General features: G+C 43.0%; 2 protein-coding genes across 3 annotated transcripts in view; one reads left to right on the top strand and one right to left on the bottom strand.

The window, feature by feature from the left end:
- The window catches only part of KCTD17 (potassium channel tetramerization domain containing 17), a 232002-nt gene that overhangs the window by 173140 nt on the left and 39184 nt on the right, over positions 1 to 19678 (bottom strand). The window lies entirely within an intron of this gene.
- The window catches only part of TMPRSS6 (transmembrane serine protease 6), a 55388-nt gene that overhangs the window by 15227 nt on the left and 20483 nt on the right, over positions 1 to 19678 (top strand). Inside the window, exons 2-7 of one of the 2 annotated variants that reach the window (XM_069967153.1) lie at positions 1702 to 1825; positions 8050 to 8189; positions 9808 to 9875; positions 10446 to 10627; positions 10982 to 11023; positions 12651 to 12855. In XM_069967153.1, coding sequence (XP_069823254.1) covers positions 1702 to 1825; positions 8050 to 8189; positions 9808 to 9875; positions 10446 to 10627; positions 10982 to 11023; positions 12651 to 12855 — 761 coding nt within the window. The remainder of the gene's footprint in view (positions 1 to 1701; positions 1826 to 8049; positions 8190 to 9807; positions 9876 to 10445; positions 10628 to 10981; positions 11024 to 12650; positions 12856 to 19678) is intronic. The other variant, XM_069967154.1, reaches the window with a different exon arrangement.

Below are 19678 nucleotides of genomic sequence, written 5' to 3' on the forward strand. Positions count from 1 at the left end.
ATACAGTGAATTCCATAGTAATTAAACCCGCAACAATGACAATGTTGTTTAATAAAAATATTCATTGTGTGAATGTGGCCTAAAAAGTTATGGCTGTAAAATTTATCAACATATAAAAAAACGAGTTCAGTAGAGTTCAATAATGAAAAAAATAAAAGCTATTTTTTTGGCTCCAAATCTAGCAAAAACACATGAAAAAGCCTAAATGTCATGTTCATAGGATTGCTCAATCCCAAATATTTAGGCCATGTAAAAGGACCATATATCAGCCAATAAATGATCGTATGGCCCAGCTGCTTTATTAATCGAGTCATCTAAAGGCTTTGTGAACGAGCGCTGATCGCAGGGATCGGGGATCTTTATTTGAGCCTGTCAATCCGTGTAAAAGGTCCCTAACTCAGTAAGGGCCCTATTACACGCAGAGATTATTGTGCAAAAAATTTATTATATTTTTCAAATTTAAGCGATAATCTTTCTGTGTGTACTGAGGCAACGGTAACACAACTAATGATAATTTGGTCGTCGATCACATCTTTCCAATCTTCCATTGTATGCACACATTGGATTGGATTGGACACTTGGATTTAAAAAAAACATGACCGGTTTGTTCTAGAAACAGCGCCACACAAGGCTATATATATATGTAGCCTGCGGTATTGCAGGCGCAGATAGATTTTATTGAAGTGAATGGAACTGAACTGCAATATCTTTAACAACCTGTTGACCTGTGGCACTGGTTTTAGATGCCATATTTTCTTATCCTGACCTATTCCAATAAATGGTTCTCTGTGATACGAGAAGATTTACTGGAGACTAGAGACAAGCTAACTTCCAGCACACTTGGGTTCGTCCCTAAAGCTGCCTGGAAAACATGGACAAAGCCACAGGTCATGGGCTGTATCTATGTTTACCCAGACTCCCTCGGGCTGCATCCAACTTCTGCAGCTACTGGTAATCAAATGCCGCACACTTGGATTTGGATGAGCCCAAGCTTTGCTTTTCTCTACTGGAGACTAAGGGTGCTATTACATGGCCGACTATGGCTCGATCATTTTAGAAAATGAGTGCCGATCTGCTAGATAGGCGCTCATTTACTGGACCTATTAGACGGCCCGATAATTGGACAGTAAGGGCTGCATGGACATCATTAGTGATGTCCAAACACCTGATACCTTACCTCTCCCCGCTCCCAGTCTTCTCTCCTGTGCCCCGCGGCTTCCTGGTCCTGGCGGTAGCAGCCAAACACAGGCCAGGACCACCACAACCTGTGATTGGCTGAGTGGCCTGTCAGCTCACAGGCTGCTCAAACGCTGCAGCCGCCAGGACCGGGAAGCAGTGGAGCACAGGAGAGGAGACCGGGAGCAAGGAGAGGTAAGGTGTCAGGTGTTTGGGCAATCCTCAGCATTTATATTTTAGGTCCAAACCTAAACCATACATCAACCAATGATCGTCTCATCTGCTGGTTGTTGTCTCTATTACACGGAGCAATAATTAGCCAAATTGGCCCGTTTCGGACGATTATCGCTCCATGTCATAGGGCCCTAACCTGACTGGAGTTTTATTTGATCAGTGATTTTGCTGGTAAAACTACTTTTGCACAAAATAAACTTTTAGATGACTAATAATAAATGACCGTTTTTATGTATGTTTTAGGTTAAATGCTTTTTCTGTGTTTTATTCAGTTTTGTTTCCTTCCGCCAGGATTCCGAGTCTTTGGTGGTGTCTCAGATGAGTCTATGGAGATCCCGGGACTGGCTGAGATTCGCTCCGCTCTGGATGATTGTGATTGTAATTGCTGCAGCTGGAATGACATGGTTCCTTTTAGGTAGTTATATCTGTCATCTAAATTACAATCTACAGCAAAACGCGCTCATTTGTTATATTACTGTTCCATTATTGTGAGTCCAGCTATTTTATCTCATTCTTCTACCATCTCCATCTGTCAATGCCGACTTGACAATAGAAGAGAAAATTTGGCATTTTTTTTTTCTCAATATTGTAATCAACTCTTTATATTTTTTGCATTTTTTTATTAAATGTAATAAACTGTATTATTAGTAATTATATAGTATACGAATGAATAAAATACCTGAAAAAACCCTGCCTTTTGCTGCTATAAAAATCTTAAAGGGGTAACTCTAGAGAAAAAAATGTCAAAGATTTATACATATTTGTAAATTACTTCCATTAAAAATTTTTTGTTTTCCAGTACTTGTCAACTGCTGTATGTCCTGCAGGAAGTGATGTATTCTTTTCAGTCTGACACCCTGCTCTCTTATACCACTTCTGTCCATGGGGATTAGCTGCTGATCTGGACAGTTGCTAGGCAGATGAAAGACCCTCAGACCCTGATATGCTTCAACTCAGTTACAAAACTTTAGCACTCCTTATGTTTTATGGACGTGGCACAAAAACATACTTGCCAAGTACAAATTAGTAACAGTATTATATATACATTACAAACTAACCCAATGGCTGTTCCCCAAATTCTTCTTCGATACAATTAAGCAGGTTTTGAATAAAAACAGACAGACAGTGTTATACGATGTTTGAATATGGCCTAAGCTAAGTTCACACGCTGTATGAGCCCGACCGTTCCATGAACCGGACGGTCTCATAATATGGGGTTTTTTATGCCGGACTTAAAAATGTCCCCGCATCTTCGGCGCTACGGAGATTTATGTAGAGGCGGACTGCCTCTACAGAAATCCTGTGCGCGCCGGTGCGCACGGCAGGAAACCTACGCCAGCTGAAACACAAAGCAATGATAATTCGCGCGGACTCTGAGTCCGCGCCCCCCCCCCGTTCCGCCCCCTCCACACCTCCTCCCTGCCCCCTTGGCGTACGAGGCAGAAAGTGCTGATTTGCGAATTTTGCAAATAAAATATCGGCACTTTCCGTCGAAAAACAAAGATAAGCCACTTGATGATACATGTCCCCCTAAGTGTGCACATAGCCTAATACTGTACAGTATATCAGGATGGCTGTGAGCAGTAAAGGGTTACAAAGACACACTGATAGGAACCTTCCAGTGGGAGGGAAAGAGCTGGTTGTTATCTGACCTCTCTACTGAGAGGAATAGGAGGTTAGAGTTTAGTCTCTAACAAAGACTCTATTCCAGACCAGAAGCATTATTGTATATTGTAACTTGTCTGTTATATATGAGAATTCAGAAGAACCAAAAGGGTATCTGGAGCTTTCTCTATCCATGTTCTGTGCCATACCTATTTTTTAGTGGGTGTACAGCACATATCGAACTTGCCTAGGGAGGATCACAGGCAGCACAACCAATAGGCCAGTACATTTTAAGGTCCTGTACATGGCTGCTTTGCTTTTTTTTTCCCCCCCTACAAGATAAATAGGAAGCGTAACTGTAACTGTAACTGTACCATTCACTGTGTTCTCGTGAAGTTAAATACTGTAATCCTTACATTCCAGGATATCTCTTCTGTGCACTAACTGCTTCACCTAACCTGCAATTTATTTCTATAGACAGGTCAGGACAGCACCGTAGCTACTCTAGAGACCTGCAAGGCTCACACACTTGAGCTTTATTTGTTTCCCTGACACTGTTCTCTGTGAGTTTCTAAAAAAAAAAAATGTTGCGGCAAAATCAGCTTTAGGGTATATGCACACTAAGGAAAACAGAACGGAAATGCAGAGAACTTGCAGCGGATTCCGCCACTTACTCCCCCGCGCTCCCACTTGAATTTGCCACTTGTCTCATAGGGCCCTATTCCACTGGACGATTATCGTTCAGATTATCGTTAAATCGTTCGAATCTAAACGTTAATCATTCGGTTGAAATGCAGTTAACGATTAACGACCGAACGAGAAATCGTTGATCGCTTTATAAAGCCCGTATTCCACGGGTCGTTGGAGGAGCAAACGAGCGCTGTCAGCGCTCGTTTGCTCCTCGTTCGCCGCTCGCTGCCGCCGCTATTCAGCGCGGCTGCAGCGAGCGGGTAAGTGCGGGAGGGGGCGGCGGGGAGCTGCGGGGGGGCTGCCCGGGGGATCGCTAGATCGTCCGGGCAGCCCATAGGATATAGCAGCATCTGCTGCCGATGCTCCTATTCAACGGAGCGACGGCAGCAGATCGCTGCTATATCAGTCGCTTGTTTTTCAACATGTTGAAAAACAAGCGACTGCAACGATCAGCCGACATGAACGATGTCGGCTGATCGTTGCACTCTATTCCACAGAACGATTATCGTCCGTAGCGGTCGATATCGTCCGAAAACGAACGATAATCGTTCCGTGGAATAGGGCCATAAGACCTGGACCTATTTTTATCGTTGCTCGTTCGCAAAACGTTCGCAAATCGTTTGCATTGAATAAGACATCGTTCGGTCGTTCGCAATAGATACGAACGCAATAGCGAATAAATAGCGAAGAACAAACTATCGCAATTACGATCATAAGTAACGATTATCGTTCCATGGAAATGAGTGAACATTTTCAGGTCTTTCGCAATAGCGGTCGTTTGAGATCGTTAATCGTTAACGATTATGCAAACGATAATCGTCCGGTGAAATAGGGCCCATAGACTCCATTCTATGGTCAGGCGGATTCTGCTGTCCACCTGAAGAATTAACAGATTCATTCTTTGGGCGGATGGCGGAATCTGCCTGACCATAGAGTCTATGAGACGGGTGGCAAATTCAAGTGGGAGCGCGGGGGAGTGAGTGGCGGAATCCGCTGCAAGTTCTCTGCATGTTTTCCTTAGGGTACAAACCCACTTGACGTATTTGCTGCGTGAATCAGTCTTAAAAATAAGCAGGCAAAACGCAGGTTGGCTTTATACAATTGTTGAATGCGTTAAAATACGCAATTGCGTATTTTTGAAGCGTGAAGCTTGTTGTTAGCAAAGCATCAGTTGTTAACAACCTGTGCGAAAAACGCATGTAGCTTCACGCTTCAAAAATACGCAATTGCGTATTTTAACGCAGAACAATTGTATAAAGCCAACCTGCGTTTTGCCTGCTTATTTTTAAGACTGATTCACGCAGCAAATACGTCAAGTGGGTTTGTACCCTTAGTGTGTATATACCCTAAAGGGGTATTTCTATCTCTTAAAGATGGTTTCCCTTTCCCATCCGGCCTGTTTGCAGTCACCAAAGGTAGCTACGTAACTCCTGAAGCTGTGTAAAACGTGTATCTTACAGGTCTATGCCGTTTGCCCAACTCCTATTATAGTCAATAGTTTTTACTTAAATCGGGTAACTCCCACATTTCAGTTGTTTTCAGCTTCTCATCCCCCTCTGGCAGCTGCAAACAGGCCAGAGAGGGTGAGGATTGAGGAAGCCATCTTTACGCGATGGGAATACCCCTGTCATATCAGAGGAGGTACAGTGAGCCCTAACTAAACCTGGCCCTCTGTCCCTTCCTACTTGACTTGGTGCTCTAGGTGGCATATCCCAACTGAGCGACGGTCCCTACACTGTTAAGTGCTGAAGCTGTCAGAGAATAGTTCATAATCTGCATCAAAAAACCACCGCTAAAGGATAAACCACAATTCAGAACCAGAGAGAAGTCAGGCAACAATCCAGAGTACCGAGACAGCAATAACAGGACCAAGTCCAAAACAAAGAGAAAATTTATAAGAAGCTACGGTCAGGTACACAGACAGGAGCGCAGTACAAAGCCAGAGACAAGGCTGAGGTCAGGAAGCATAAGCAGGGGTCAGGTACACAGATATATCAAACTATCACAGCGTCTGCTGAATGCAGACTTGTGTTTAAAGAGGATGTACCATCAAGTACATCCTCTTTAATATGACCCACAGATAGAACGGCGCCGTCACAGGAAAGCCGGTGCCGGTCGGTTTTTTTTAACCGCGGCCCGGTTCCTGTGTACAGTGCTGTTCTATCCACGGGTGCCCTTTAGGATGCGGCTCCATTGATTCTAACGGAGCCGCGTCATAGAGGGGAGATAATTCACTCCCACTGGCGGTGGGCCTGCCCGCCTCCTGTGCTTCAGCCCCGGCCCGGTACCCCTGGATAGAATGGCGCCGTACACAGGAACCGGACAGTGGTTCAAAAAACAGACTGCGGCACCAGCTTCCCTATGATAGCGCCGTTCTATTCGTGGGTCATATTAAAGAGGATGTACCTAATGGTACATCCTCTTTAAGTATCCCACCCTTGATTTGCAGAGAGCATCAAGCTTCTTGTGATTGGCCTGGTGCTCCTACATTATTGACATCAATAGGGCCTGCTGAAACCACCCGCCACTGGCTGCTAATAGACTGCCTGACAGCAGCAGCAGAAAGCTGGGCGGGTACCGAGATGGCACTTTGCCTCTGTAGCCACAAGTATATGTTTAAAGCTAAAGATGAGCAAATCGCTTCATTTAATCTGTGCTCCACTCATCAAGCTGCTGGCCTTTCAGCGCTGCTCCGCTCCCTGGCGCTCTTTCCAGGATGTCGGGAAAAGGGAAAAGCTGCATCCAATCCTGGGAAACTTCTCCCAGCTGGATGTTGTCTGCATTTATCCCAATATTACATTAAACACAGTATGCTCTATGTACAGTATATTCTAATGTTATACAGAAGCTGGGCGCACATAGGAGCAGCTGAATAACAGGAAGGAGTCGAGCTGCCAGCTGCTATACTCCCTTCGGCTATGTTCACACTGCGTATGAGACCGGACGGTCTCTGGCCGGATCATCTTGGGTGATCTTTTGGGCGCATCAGCGCGCGCCCGCATCAGAGCTTCCCGTAGCCCACAGTGAAGCAAGCGGCCGGAGCTGCTCGCTTCACTGTGTGAACTGACAGGTCTTTCTGCGGCCGGAATTCACTGAATTCCGGCCGCAGAAAACTGGTGGGATCCCGGCCAGAGCGTATACGATGTGTGTACGCTCCGGCCGGGATCCCATAGAACAACAGGCATTGTTCCACCGCGGTAAAAGTACGGCCGTTGTTGCCATCAGCCTTTACATAGCCTTTAAATGTATCTGTGTAATACTGTTTTTACATAACATTGGAGGCACAGACACAGCTAAAGTGAAGAAGGAGGAGGTGGTGGCTGGTGTGGGTAATGTAGCTTCCTGTATGGCGCAGAGCATGAGAGGACAGGACTATAGATAATGATGGGACTTCCTTCCTGGGGGAAGCAGCAGAAAATGTCACAAAATGACTCACTAAAGCACCAGGTACTCTAGTTATTACTAAGGTCTTTCCTTTAATATATATATATATATATATATATATATATATATATATATATATATATATATTAACCTGATTGTTGTCTCTATTACACGGAGAGATTGGCCAAATCGGCCCTATTCGGCCGATTATCGCTCCGTGTAATAGGGCCCTTAGTTAACATTAGAGATGAGCGAACCTCGAGCACGCTCAAGTCCATCCATCATTCAGCATTTGATTAGCGGCGTCTGCTGAAGTTGGATAAAGCCCTAAGGCTATGTGGAAAACATGGATATAGTCATTGGCTGTATCCATGTTTTCCAGACAACCTTAGAGCTTTATCCAAGTTCAGCAGCCCCAGCTAATCAAATGCCGAACGATGGATAGACTTGAGCGTGCTCGAGGTTCGCTCATCTCTAGTTAACATTCATTAGTATATGGTTACTGTCCATTAATGGGTGATTAGTTTTCATGGAGCTAGAAAAAACAGCTCATATCCCTCTCCTCCTTCTGAGTCTAGCGGTGATGCTGCTGACACCCACCCATCACATATTGCTGGGTACTTCTTCCCGAAGTATCACTTAAATGGATCATAAACACAGGTGAACATAAACTATAGGCTAATACGGTAACCACTGAACAGGTATTTTATAGACTAGTCTACTAAGTCCACACTACTAATTTGGTTTATACTAACATATACCAGCTAGATGAGGGCCAGAAGGACTTCTATGGACTCATTTAGCATGTACTGGTTTTAAATTGGGACTTTCATGACTTACATGGTAATCATTCGGGAAAAACATAGGGGTAAATGGGGCCTGAGCTTTTCTAGATAATCTGTGTCTCTTTATACATGTCAGGGTATTGTCCATCTCTTTCTCTTTCTTCCTCCATAACAGAGGTGGATTTCAAACCGGAGCTGACAACCAATAAACTATTTGCCTGCCACCTGCGAATTGTGAGCCATGAACTTACCCGAGACCTCACCAACCCTGAGAGCAATATATACAAGAGGGAAGCCGCTCACCTGGATAAAATGGTATCATTTTCTTCTGGTTCCTGGGCAATGTGTATTTTCCAGTCTGGCAGGTCTTTGCATAGTTCCCATTGACCTTAATAGAAGTTAGCAAAACAGCTGGCAAATAACATTATTTATGCAACTGCCATTAAAGGGGTTATCCAATGCTACAAAAACATGGCCACTTTCTTTCTGAGACAACACGACTCTTGTCTCCATTTTAGCTGTGGTTTGCAATTAAGCTCCATTCACTTCAATGGAACTGAGCAGCAAAACCCCACCCAAACTGGAGACAAGAGCAGGGCTGTCTCTGAAAGAAAGTGGCCATGTTATTGTAGCGCTGGAAAACCCCTTTATCTTAACAACTGTGTAAGACAACTTATCTAGCTGTTTTTAGCTTCCTAACCACCTCACACCGCAGTTCCAGGATAGGTGCAGGTCCCAGCGGTGGTCCCACATTTATTAGACATTTTTGGCATATGCTGCAGATTTGCCTTAAAGGGGTATTCCACTCAAACATAACTTTTTATATGTTACTGCCCATGGTGAGACTAGCAATTCATTTCATACTTGTTATATATATTCAGTCTCACCCAGTTCTGAGCTACTTCTTTCTGCTGAAAACACAAAAAAGCTGTGTGAGCTATTCTCTCCATCTCACCCTCCTCCCTTTTAAGACGGCTGATGTAAACAAGTCCCTTGCCGCCTTTATCTGCAATTTTGTAGCTTTTTTTGTAATGCTGGGATGGTTAATCTGAGTTGCTAATGAACTCGCTGTGATTAACCCTCCCGGCATTACAAAGTTGCAGATAGGGACTTGTTTACGTCAGCTATCTTGGAAGGGAGGGGGGAGGAAGAGGAAGCAGAGAGAAAAGCTTGCACACAGTTTTTTGTGTCTTCAGCAGAAAGCAACAGCTCAGAACTGGGGGAAGGAGACTAAATAGATAATAAAAAGTATGGAATGATCTGTAAGTCTCACCATGGGCAGCAACATATGAAACATTATGTTTAAGTGGAATACCCCTTTAAAGGGGTATTCCCATCTCAGCTAATATAGTTATACTTGTAGGGCTCAAGATATGCCCCTCTTTCCCTCTCATTGTTGACAGCTGGAGAAGAAGGCAAGTTTTTTTAAACAAGTATTAGAGATGAGCATACTCGGATCCGGCATCGTATCCATGTTTTTCAGGACTTCCTTGGACTGTATCCAACTTCTTCAGCCATCGGTAATGAAATGCCGAATGCTCAGGCTCAAACGGACCCAAGCGTACTCGAGTTCATCTCTAATGAATATGATTGATGAACCTCACAAGTAAAACTATATTCAATGAGATGGGAATATTCCTGTCCCAGATGGGAATAACCCTGTTAAAGCTCTCAGGAACACAGTGATGAAAAAATGAAGTAAATTGCTTTTCCCCAAGGTATAACATAGTTGCATCCTTAAGGTATTATATAAGCCATGTCCCAAGCAGTCACAGACGCAGTCTCCTGTTATTATAGCTATTATATCACCCTCACATAGTATGGTTTCAGTGAGTTGTGCAACAGGTTAAAAAAGTTGGAAGCATTTGTGTTTACATGTCTCCTCAGTCATAACTGCTGATGTTTTCACTTGCGTTATGTTCCGCGTCTTTAGGTTACTGCTCTTGTCTTGACTTCGGAACTGGCCGCATATTACAACTCCACCAAAGTCTATGCTTTTGGGTAAGAAAAATTAAAAGTAAAAATTTTAAGTTTTACGGGGTTTTTTTGTGACCAAAACACTTTGGCTGTCCAGGCATGATAGGCAATAAGTTTAAGGGCCATAAGTTTGATACCTGTTTAGTGTTGAGTGGACTTCCCAAACTGTTTGGTTTCGGCAACGTTGTTGAAACGTATTTGACTCCCATCAGCTGAAGAAGTTAGATGAAGCCTTAAGAAGTCAAGAAAAAGTGGCTATAGCTATAGGTTGTATCCATAGGGTAGCATCTATCTTCTCCAGCTGCTGGGAGTCAAATGCTGGGAGTGTTCGGGCTTAGGGAACATTGCCGAACCCAAACCCTGACCTGTCTCTAAGTTCCAAAACAATTTCAATAGGCGCCATTGTCGTTTTTAATAGCATTTCCTAGCATAGCTTGTGGAGGTGTTTTTGTTGCCCACTGTGTCATGAATGGACGTTGGTGTGCTTTCTTTTCCAGCCTTAATAACCTTTAGCTCCCAGCTTATCTCTATGTTGCCTTTATTGTATATATTGAGTTTGTATTATTCAAAGTCTCATGTTTTCTTTTTATCTAGAGATGGCAGTTTAAAGGTTTTCTTTTGGGTCGTCCTGGATGTGCCAAACTCTAATAGTAAATATGTTAGCGAGAGCTCAGTGAAGGCAGCGCTCACCCGTGTTCTGCAGTCCAGGTCTAACCGGACTGGGACCTACATATATGATCAGTACCATGTCGACCCAAACTCACTGGATATAATAGGTAACTACATTATGTTAATATTATATTGCCAACCATTGGATGTGTCATGTACATATTTCCACGACACAGGGTTAAACAATACGTATTTACCTAATGTCTGATGGTTTTCATTCATATGAATCTAGTGAATCTAGTAGCGATCTCTAGCAGAAGTCAAGTCAATTGGTCCCTATTGTACTATATAGCCATGACCTTCCTCGTAGAAGTCTGTCACATATCAACTTTGTTGGAAATTTGCTAAATTTTTGTTCTATTCTGTTTGCTTCCTTGGAGGATTTATTAGCTCTATGTTCCTTTTGGTTTATTTAAGATGTTTGTCATTTTTTAAAAAAAAATTTTAAATTATGTTTCCAGAGGGCACCATACAGAGCATGCAGCTGTTCTCGTCCAGTGCTGGTAGGGCCGCCTGCTTCATCTGCCGCTTACATCAGGTTTCCATGAATCAAAATAAAATGATAAATTGCAAAAAAAAAAATCAGAGTTTAATAAGAGTTATCCTGTACTCATAACATGTGGCTGTCTGAATAAAGTTTTCCACCCAAAACCACTATAACCACTTCCACCGAACGTCTGAAGAGTAACTAGAAGACACTGTTCTTACCGGATAGGAAAACAGAGGAAACATAGTCCCTCAGTATTTAATACAGGCCACTAAATGGTCTTTTACACCTTTGGGCTATGTTGACACACCTTCAAATTGATGGCCGTTTTTACCGGATGGCCATCATTTAACAACAAATAACGGCCATTATTTGATAACTTATTTGTCCAATAAAAACGGTCATCAATTTGACAGTGTGTGAACATAGCCTCACAGTGTGAAGAGTCTACAAATACAATGTGGTTTCAGAAATGACATAGTCATTGACTGGAGCACCCCATTATGGTGGACATACACATTACAAACAATATTTTGGGGAATAATCTGGGAATATTCTGAGAATATTTAGAGAATATTGTTTGTCTTTCATCTACTTGTTACCCAAAATTTCCAAACATGGTTGACTTCTTTCCAGACCAAAATTTCACTCGATGAACAATAGTTTTGGTTGAAATCGTTCACTCATCAACTTTAGCCTAAGATACATGAGCACCTTCAGGTTCAGGGCCAACTAACTAGACCAGATAAATTTCTCTATATTCCCATAAAGTTACAAATATCTGGCATCAATTTTTATTGTAAAAAGAAATTTAAATTTTTGAAAATATCCTTACACTTTGAGGAGCTATCTATATGTTTCAATATAGTCATAAAACATATGTTAACATAGACCAGCCAATTGGCATGCAGTTAGTTACTGAAGGCAATAGGTGTACTGGTGTATACATTGGGGAAAACATTAAAAAATAATTGCAGTGGGACAAAAACATATAGAAGGAGATTTATCAAGAACAGCGTATCTGTACAGTAAATCAGGTGCAGGAGGAGCCACTCCCCTTTGTACCTGGCCACGCCCCTCCCATATGCCAGCAGGGCATAAATAGGCAAAAAAAAATTGACTTTAGGGTGATCTTTATTGGCACAGACATAATAAACGCCCCCATATTGTACCACCCCAGGACACGTTACCCTATATATGTTCTACCAATATTTTGTGCTTTTGCCTTTAATTTTGTTTTAATTTGCTTTAATGTTTTTGATTAATTTATGTTGCATGCCGAAATTCAGAAATGTTTTGGTTGATTCTTTTAAAATACAATACTCTTACTATATTAAGAACAACAAGACGCCATCCATTTATAATACCCTGGCAGATTTATGGTAAGTATGAAAATGTATAATAAATCCTCTTGGGGAGGATTGCTCAAGTTATAAATGGTGAGGTGGATCTTTACCTAAGGGATATAGATAGGAGGTGGCTGGTAGGGCGCATGTTTGGTTGTTGGGTACCACAGAAAGGATGCCAATAAGTCCCTCTGCCTTGGCAGTAATGTATAATGGTATTTTCACTATTACTGCTCACTGTTGCACTATTATATAGACTCATTTTATATAGACTTATCTTTGATCTATATCCTACAGCCTGCTATAGGTACAGCAATGTAAGGACCGGACAAGAAATTCGCCTATCGGGGCCCGACTACACCTCTCCCACTTGTGTATGGCATGTTCAGGGCCCTCCTGGTCATCTGCTGAGATTGCGACTCAAGTGGACCCGTTCAGACTGCAGGGACCGTCTTGCTATGTATGATGCCGCCGCCCCACTTGATACTCACATCATCACTTCGTAAGTCTTGCCATACACAGAGCCCTATATAGATGGTGGTGTCCTTGGCATTGTGTATGGTTTGGTTTATTAGTATTCGGTAGAAAGTAATTTTAGGGTGCACTTAATGGTTAGGAGTACAGATGAGCGAACCTGGAGCATGCTCGAGTCGATCCGAACCCGAGCTTTCGGCATTTGATTAGCGGTAGCTGCTGAAGTTGGATAAAGCCCTAAGGCTATGTGGAAATCATGGATATAGTCATTGGCTGTATCCATGTTTTCCAGACAATCTTAGAGCTTTATCCAAGTTCAGCAGCCCCAGCTAATCAAATACCGAACTTTCAGGTTCGGATCGACTCGAACCCAAACCCGGTGCGCTCATCTCTAGTTAGGAGCAAAAATGAGACCAGGCATGGTGGTAAGGCCTTATTCACACATCCAGTAAATTTGTCCTTGGTCGCAGATCCGCCCATTAAATCCTATGTGTGCATTCACACCATCCGTGCCGTGATCCTTGTCCCGAAAAAATAGGACAGGTCATAGTGCGGATGGCGGCACAGATCCTTCCCCCGCTCCTGTCACCGGCTCCCATCTCCCATCTCTTACCACTCCTATCTCCCCGCTCCCATCACCGCTCCTGTCAGCCCCCCACGGACAACACCAGCACCTCCAACCGATGTCCAGTGTTTTTTACAGAGCAAACTAAATCATGCTCTATGAAAAACACTGGACATGTGAATGAGGCCTAAGCTTATATAGACTCTCCGTTCTTCTATTGAAAACATGCCCTTGATGGTACAAGCATGTGATATGCATACCCCCCCCCCCCTTCCCCCCGCCTTGGAAGATAAAGGGCGCCAGGGAGCAAAACAGGTAGCACCTTTTCTGTTCCCTGGACAACCCCTTTAACTTTCAAACAATTTTTCCATTATATCTATCTATCTATCTATCTATCTATCTATACAGACACACACATATATTCTTCTCACAAAATTGAAGACATTACAGCTAGTCTCCTCAGTATCTCCCTGACTGTGAGAGGTACAGTGATTAGATGGTAAAGTCTATTATAAGTGAATTTCCTCTTAAAGGAAGTTTTTCAGCACTTATCTACGTTGTGGATGACACCTGAGCAGAGAACGGTAAGAAGATCGAAGATTACAAGTAAAAAGGTTCAGAGGAAAACACGTTGGTGTGGGAAATGAAGATATCTTAACCACCATTGTTGCGATGCGGAAACTTATGGTCATAAAACGTACTATTCCCCAGAGTTCTGAATGTAAAGCGGATGTGAATAAATCAATAGGGTAATTAGGTAATTATTCATATAGCATCAACGTTATTTCTACTAGGTACATCGCTTTGAGTTTTTTACATGAACAAACTGGTGTTTTTTTAAAACTACGCCCTGTTCTCGTGTGCGGCGCAGGTCTATTCCCGAACAATGGCCCAGCATGAAGTACTTGGGGCAGGCCCGTCGGCCCCCATTTTGACAACTTCCCCTCCATGACGCAGCTCCATTGATCCTAATGGAGCCGCGTCACAGAGGGGAGGGGTTTCATCAAACTGGGGGCCGGCGGGCTCAGACGGTGCTCGGAAATAGACTGGGAGATGGTTAAAAAAAAAAAAGGACTGGGGCACCAGTGGCTTTGGAGAGAGCGCAGCCGGACTGATAGAGATGCCGACGGCGTCCCTAGTGATCAGCAGGGCCGGTTACAAAGGGCCTGCTGCTATAGCGCTGTGGCGCCTTACTCTCATGTTGCCGCGGCCAGGGTTTCACCGCTCCAAAATTTTAGTTGATGTGACTGACAGCTGACACAACAGTCAGTTGTCAGCAAGTGGGCCAGACCTGGAGTCTCAGCCCCAATCGCTTCTGGGGCTGGGACTCCGGGTTCCATAAGTACCCTCTCTTGTCTCATGTTCCTTGCCTGCAATAGTGCCTAATTTACTAGGGACCTGGCGTCACTAGTGACTATCTTGACCTGACGTTTACTAGTGTATCTTGACCTGGTGTTTTCCTGCATTCGTATTCTGGTTACCTGACTTTTGCTATTGACCCTTTGACTACCCCTTGGACACGATTTTGTACTTAGCTGCTTGTTTGGTTCTTGACTTGGACTTCTGACTTTCCCTTCATTGTGTTGTGTATTGTCTTGTTTTGTTCTGTGTTGCACTTTGGTAAGATCAGGGACTGCTGTCCAGTTGTCCATTGCTGCTTAGAGTATTTGAGGCAAGTAGGTAGGGACTGAGGGGCGGGTGCCAATGTCAGGAATCACCTGTCTTCCTGTCCAACAGGTACATTCCCTTGTTCGCTTTTTGCAGGGCACAATATCTAAAGTATTTTTACTTTTTTATTCCTTATCTTCCCATATTATTGCACGTAATTTCTACTAAGCTTTATCTCCGATTGCAAAGAAATGAAACCATAATTGGAGGAGTTTGCATCCTCTATGATACCTGGGTGGGAGTAGTGCCTTGCACTTCGATGCATGTTTTATTGTCTATGCATTTAATATTATTTTATTACTACTATATCTGTTATTACTGTTATCATTCATGGAATCCCTCTTGTTTTCAGTAATCCACCCCCATCATGTGATTACTAGGGGAACAAATTAATGCAATGCATCGTGTTGTCTCCTGTGGAGCGTTCATTGAGTTCATTCATTTAGAATAATTGAATTATATATTTTTTTCCCGTCTTTATTATTTGTATTGTTCGTGACTTGTCTGCACAAGGCTTTTAAAGTCATAATGGGCCATTAAGTAGGATATGAAACTATAGACTAAGTCGAGGTCAGAGTGTTTAGACTCCCTACCGATCAGTAGAAATATTAGGTAGAGAAGTGAGCAATAAGCGCATTATCTCCCAGCCCTGCATGAGCTCCCAATGTAAGTCTATGGAACTGTCTTAGACACGTGTATCCTTCCCTCCTTGCTTCTTCTTGCAATCAGTCAGGGTCTGAACACTAGCTGCGAGCCATGGAATGAAGCGCATAGCAGCGATTCTCCTGGCTCTAGCTAGTCATTGGTGGGGGGTCTTGGAGCTAAGACCCGGCTGCGTAACATCAAAAGTTTCTCTTAATCTCTATGACGGAACCCCCAAAATATAATTTATGGGGTGGGAAAGAAAATACAATTTTGCAAATTTGGGGGGGTTCCGTGTTTATATAATGCACTTTACCGTAAAAGTGGCATGATATCTTTATTTTATAGGTCATTCTGAATACAGCAATATGCAATTTATATAGTTTTTCTAATGTTTTACTATTATGTTTAACAGTAAAACTTTTTTTGATTAATAAGTGTAATTACAAAGGCCCTATTGTGACTTTATAGCGCTTTTATTATGGGGTGTCATTTTTTGTGCCATGATCTCTAGTTTTTATTAGTATCAGTTTTGTGTAGATGAGATGTATAGTGGTGCCTTGGATAACGAGCATAATTAGTTCCGGGATCGTGCTTGTAATCCAAATCCACTCTTGGCTATGTTCACACTATGTGAAATTTTGGCTGTTGTTGCCATCGGCACACTGAACACTGCCTATTGTTGATTGGGATCCTGGCCGGAGCGTATACACATCATATATGCTCTGGCCGGGATCCCATGCGGCGCCGCAAAGAACTGACATGTCAGTTTTCTGCGGCCGTAGAAACCCATGTCAGTTCACACAATGAAGTGAGCGGCTCCGGCCGCTTGCTTCATTGTGCGCTATGGGAAGTTCTGATGCGGGCGCCCGCTGATGCACCCCCATCATAAAACTGCGGCCGGAAAGATACCGGCCGGAATGATCTTTGTAGAGACCAGCCTTTCCATGACCTGGCCGGGTCACTGAACGGCCGGTCTCTTACGCAGTGTGCACATAGCCTTAAAGCGACTCCGTACCCACAATCTGACCCCCCCAAACCATCTGTACCTTCGGATAGCTGCTTTTAATCCAAGATCTGTCCTGGGGTCCGTTCGGCAGGGGATGCAGTTATTGTCATAAAAACAACTTTAAAATCCGGCAGCGCTTTGTCTAAAGGCCGGGGCTTACATTTGTATATGCATTAGGCTGGCACACCCTCTCCATCCTTCCTCCCCACCCTCCTCATCATTAGGAATACTCCAGGCAGATTGCTTCCTATTCCCCACCTGTGGCAGGTTAATACACCTGTGCAAAGCTCAAACATCAGTAAATGTTCCTGGATCATTACTAATGATGAGGAGGGTGGGGAGGAAGAACGGAGAGGTGGTGCCAGCCTAATGCATATACAAATGTAAGCCCCGGCCATTAGACACAGCGCTGCAGAATTAAAAGTTGTGTTTTGGACAATAACTGCATCCCCTGACGAACGGACCCCAGGACAGATCTTGGATAAAAAGCAGCTAACCGAAGGTACAAGTGGTTTTGGGGGGACAGATTGTGGGTACAGAGTCACTTTAAACCAAAGCAAATTTTCCCATAAGAAATCACTTATTTGCAAACAATTGGTTCCACACCCCAAAAATAATGATTTTTTTTATTCTGAATAAAAGTTACTGCAGAGTATAGCAACCAGCATGTGGTGTATAATGTATAGTAAGGGTATAAACCTGAAAAAACAGCAGCAGTTTGTATTTACAGGATGGAGATGCAGATCTCCATAATGCAGTAGCATAGAACAACAGGCTAGAATAGAGAAGCAGGGCTGCTGTCAGAGGTCTGTGTAGTCACATGACAACAATGGGGAAGGGGTGTGCTCAGCATGGACCAGGAAGTGAGAGTCACAGAGCTGTGCAGGAGGACAGAGACAGAAAGTTTATTTGCAGCAGTGTGAATGGCTAAGTGTAAGTGCAGGCCCATTATAGCAGCAGTGTGTATAACTGAGTGTAAGTGCAGGTACATTATAGCAGCAGTGTGTATAGCTGAGCGTGAGTGCAGGCACATTATAGCAGGAATTGAGAGGATGGGAAACACAAGGGTTGACAGAGACTGCAGGGAGCATGAAGGAATGAGCAGGGCAGATGTGGGCACATACATGCAGCGCTCTCTGTTTGGGGAGAGAGGGGTTACAGCTATAAAGAGATTACCTCCACAGTCCAGACCTCCACAGCCTGAAGTGGATCTTTTATTATTTGGAAGGTCATGGAGACTTCCTGGGTCAGAGTACAGGGCTGTAGACCACCCTGTGCAGGCCAGGCCAGTTTTTTAAAAAAACTGTGAGCTCTTCTTGCAAAACGCTCTAAAACCAAGGTACCACTGTATTGATCATTTTTTATTTATTTTTTTTAAATAAAATGTAATAAAAAATCATCAATTCCTCATGAGGGATACAATACATATAAAACTATAGAATAGAAGAGTTATAAGGTAATTATAAGCCACATTGCAGGGCAAGCATTCTGGGAGAGACCCCCAGCATGTATCTAAACCTGATATGCTGTTTACTATGCTCACAATTTCCTCCTGGCTCTGTGCCTGTCTCTAATGATATTCATGACTATAAGACAACAAGGCTTCATATGCCATGGCCGCAGTAACCGTACGTGATGATCACAATGCAGCAACTCTAATATATAGTGAACTTTAAAGGTGACACTCTTGCTCCCCCTGCTGTACACTATAAAATATGCCCAGGACAAAATAAAGTGTAGTGCGGTCCATCAGAAACATGACCATACCGTTCAATGAATAATGTGCATCACACTCTATGTAGTTACTTAGAAACATTGCCGGCAGAAAAAGAGACCCTGCTCCATCTAGTCCGCCCATATGTTATTCCCTTTATGATTCTCTTAGGATAGATATATTTTTATCTCAGGAAAGTTTACATTTACTTACTGTAGATTTACCTACCACATCTGCTAGAACTTTGTTCCAAGCATCTACTACTCTTTCAGTATACTTAATATGTAACAGGAATTATCACTACTAGTTACTAAATTCTGATCTCATAGCACTGTGTTTTTAATACTCTGATCCTTTTTTATTGTTTATTGTCTATTGTCTTTTTTATTGTTTTAGGCTATTTCCCACGCTGTAGAATGGGAAGTAACTGCCGTTATTTAAAAACAACTGCTGTTGTTTTAAAATAACTGCAATTATTTGCTGTTAAATGGCAGTCATCCACTCAATTTCAACAATGTGTGAACATAGCCTTTCTGTGTTTCCAATCCAATCCTGGTTTTGGTGCCAAAATACTGAGCAAAAATATTGTGTGTACTGACCAAAATACTGAGCAAAAATATTGTGTGTACTGACCAAAATACTGAGCAAAAATACAGCATGTGAACATAGCCTTGAAGTGATATTGAGGGGACTGATCAGCAATTACATTTTATTTTATTCTTTTTAAGGACCCAGAAAATATAAGATAAAAATTAAACCGGTACTCCAGAAAAAAGAATAAAAAAATGATTTTAATCAACCAGTGCCAGAAAGTTATACAGGCTTGTAAATTACTTCTATTTAAAAAAAAATGTCTTCCAGTACTTCCAGCTTCTGTATGCCCTGTAGAAAATGGTGTATTCTTTCTAATCTGACTCAGTGCTCTCTGTTGCCATCTCTGTGAAATTAAAGCGAATCTGTACCCACAATCTGACCCCCCAAACCGCTTGTACCTTCAGATAGCTGCTTTTAATCCAAGATCTGTCCTGGGGTCCGTTCCGCAGGTGATGCAGTTATTGTCGTAAAAAAACAATTTTTAAACTGGCAGCCCCGTGCCCAAAGGCCGGGGCTTAGAATGTCTATGCATTAGGCTGGCACACCCTCTCTGTCCCTCCTCCCCGCCCTCCTTATCATTAGGAATGCTCCAGGCAGATTGTCTCCTGTTCCTCAGCTGTGTGAATACTGAATATGGGCTGGATCGTTAAGGCACCTGT

The sequence above is a fragment of the Dendropsophus ebraccatus genome, chromosome 4 (assembly GCF_027789765.1).
Source record: "Dendropsophus ebraccatus isolate aDenEbr1 chromosome 4, aDenEbr1.pat, whole genome shotgun sequence".
NCBI classification, from domain to species: Eukaryota; Metazoa; Chordata; class Amphibia; order Anura; family Hylidae; genus Dendropsophus; species Dendropsophus ebraccatus.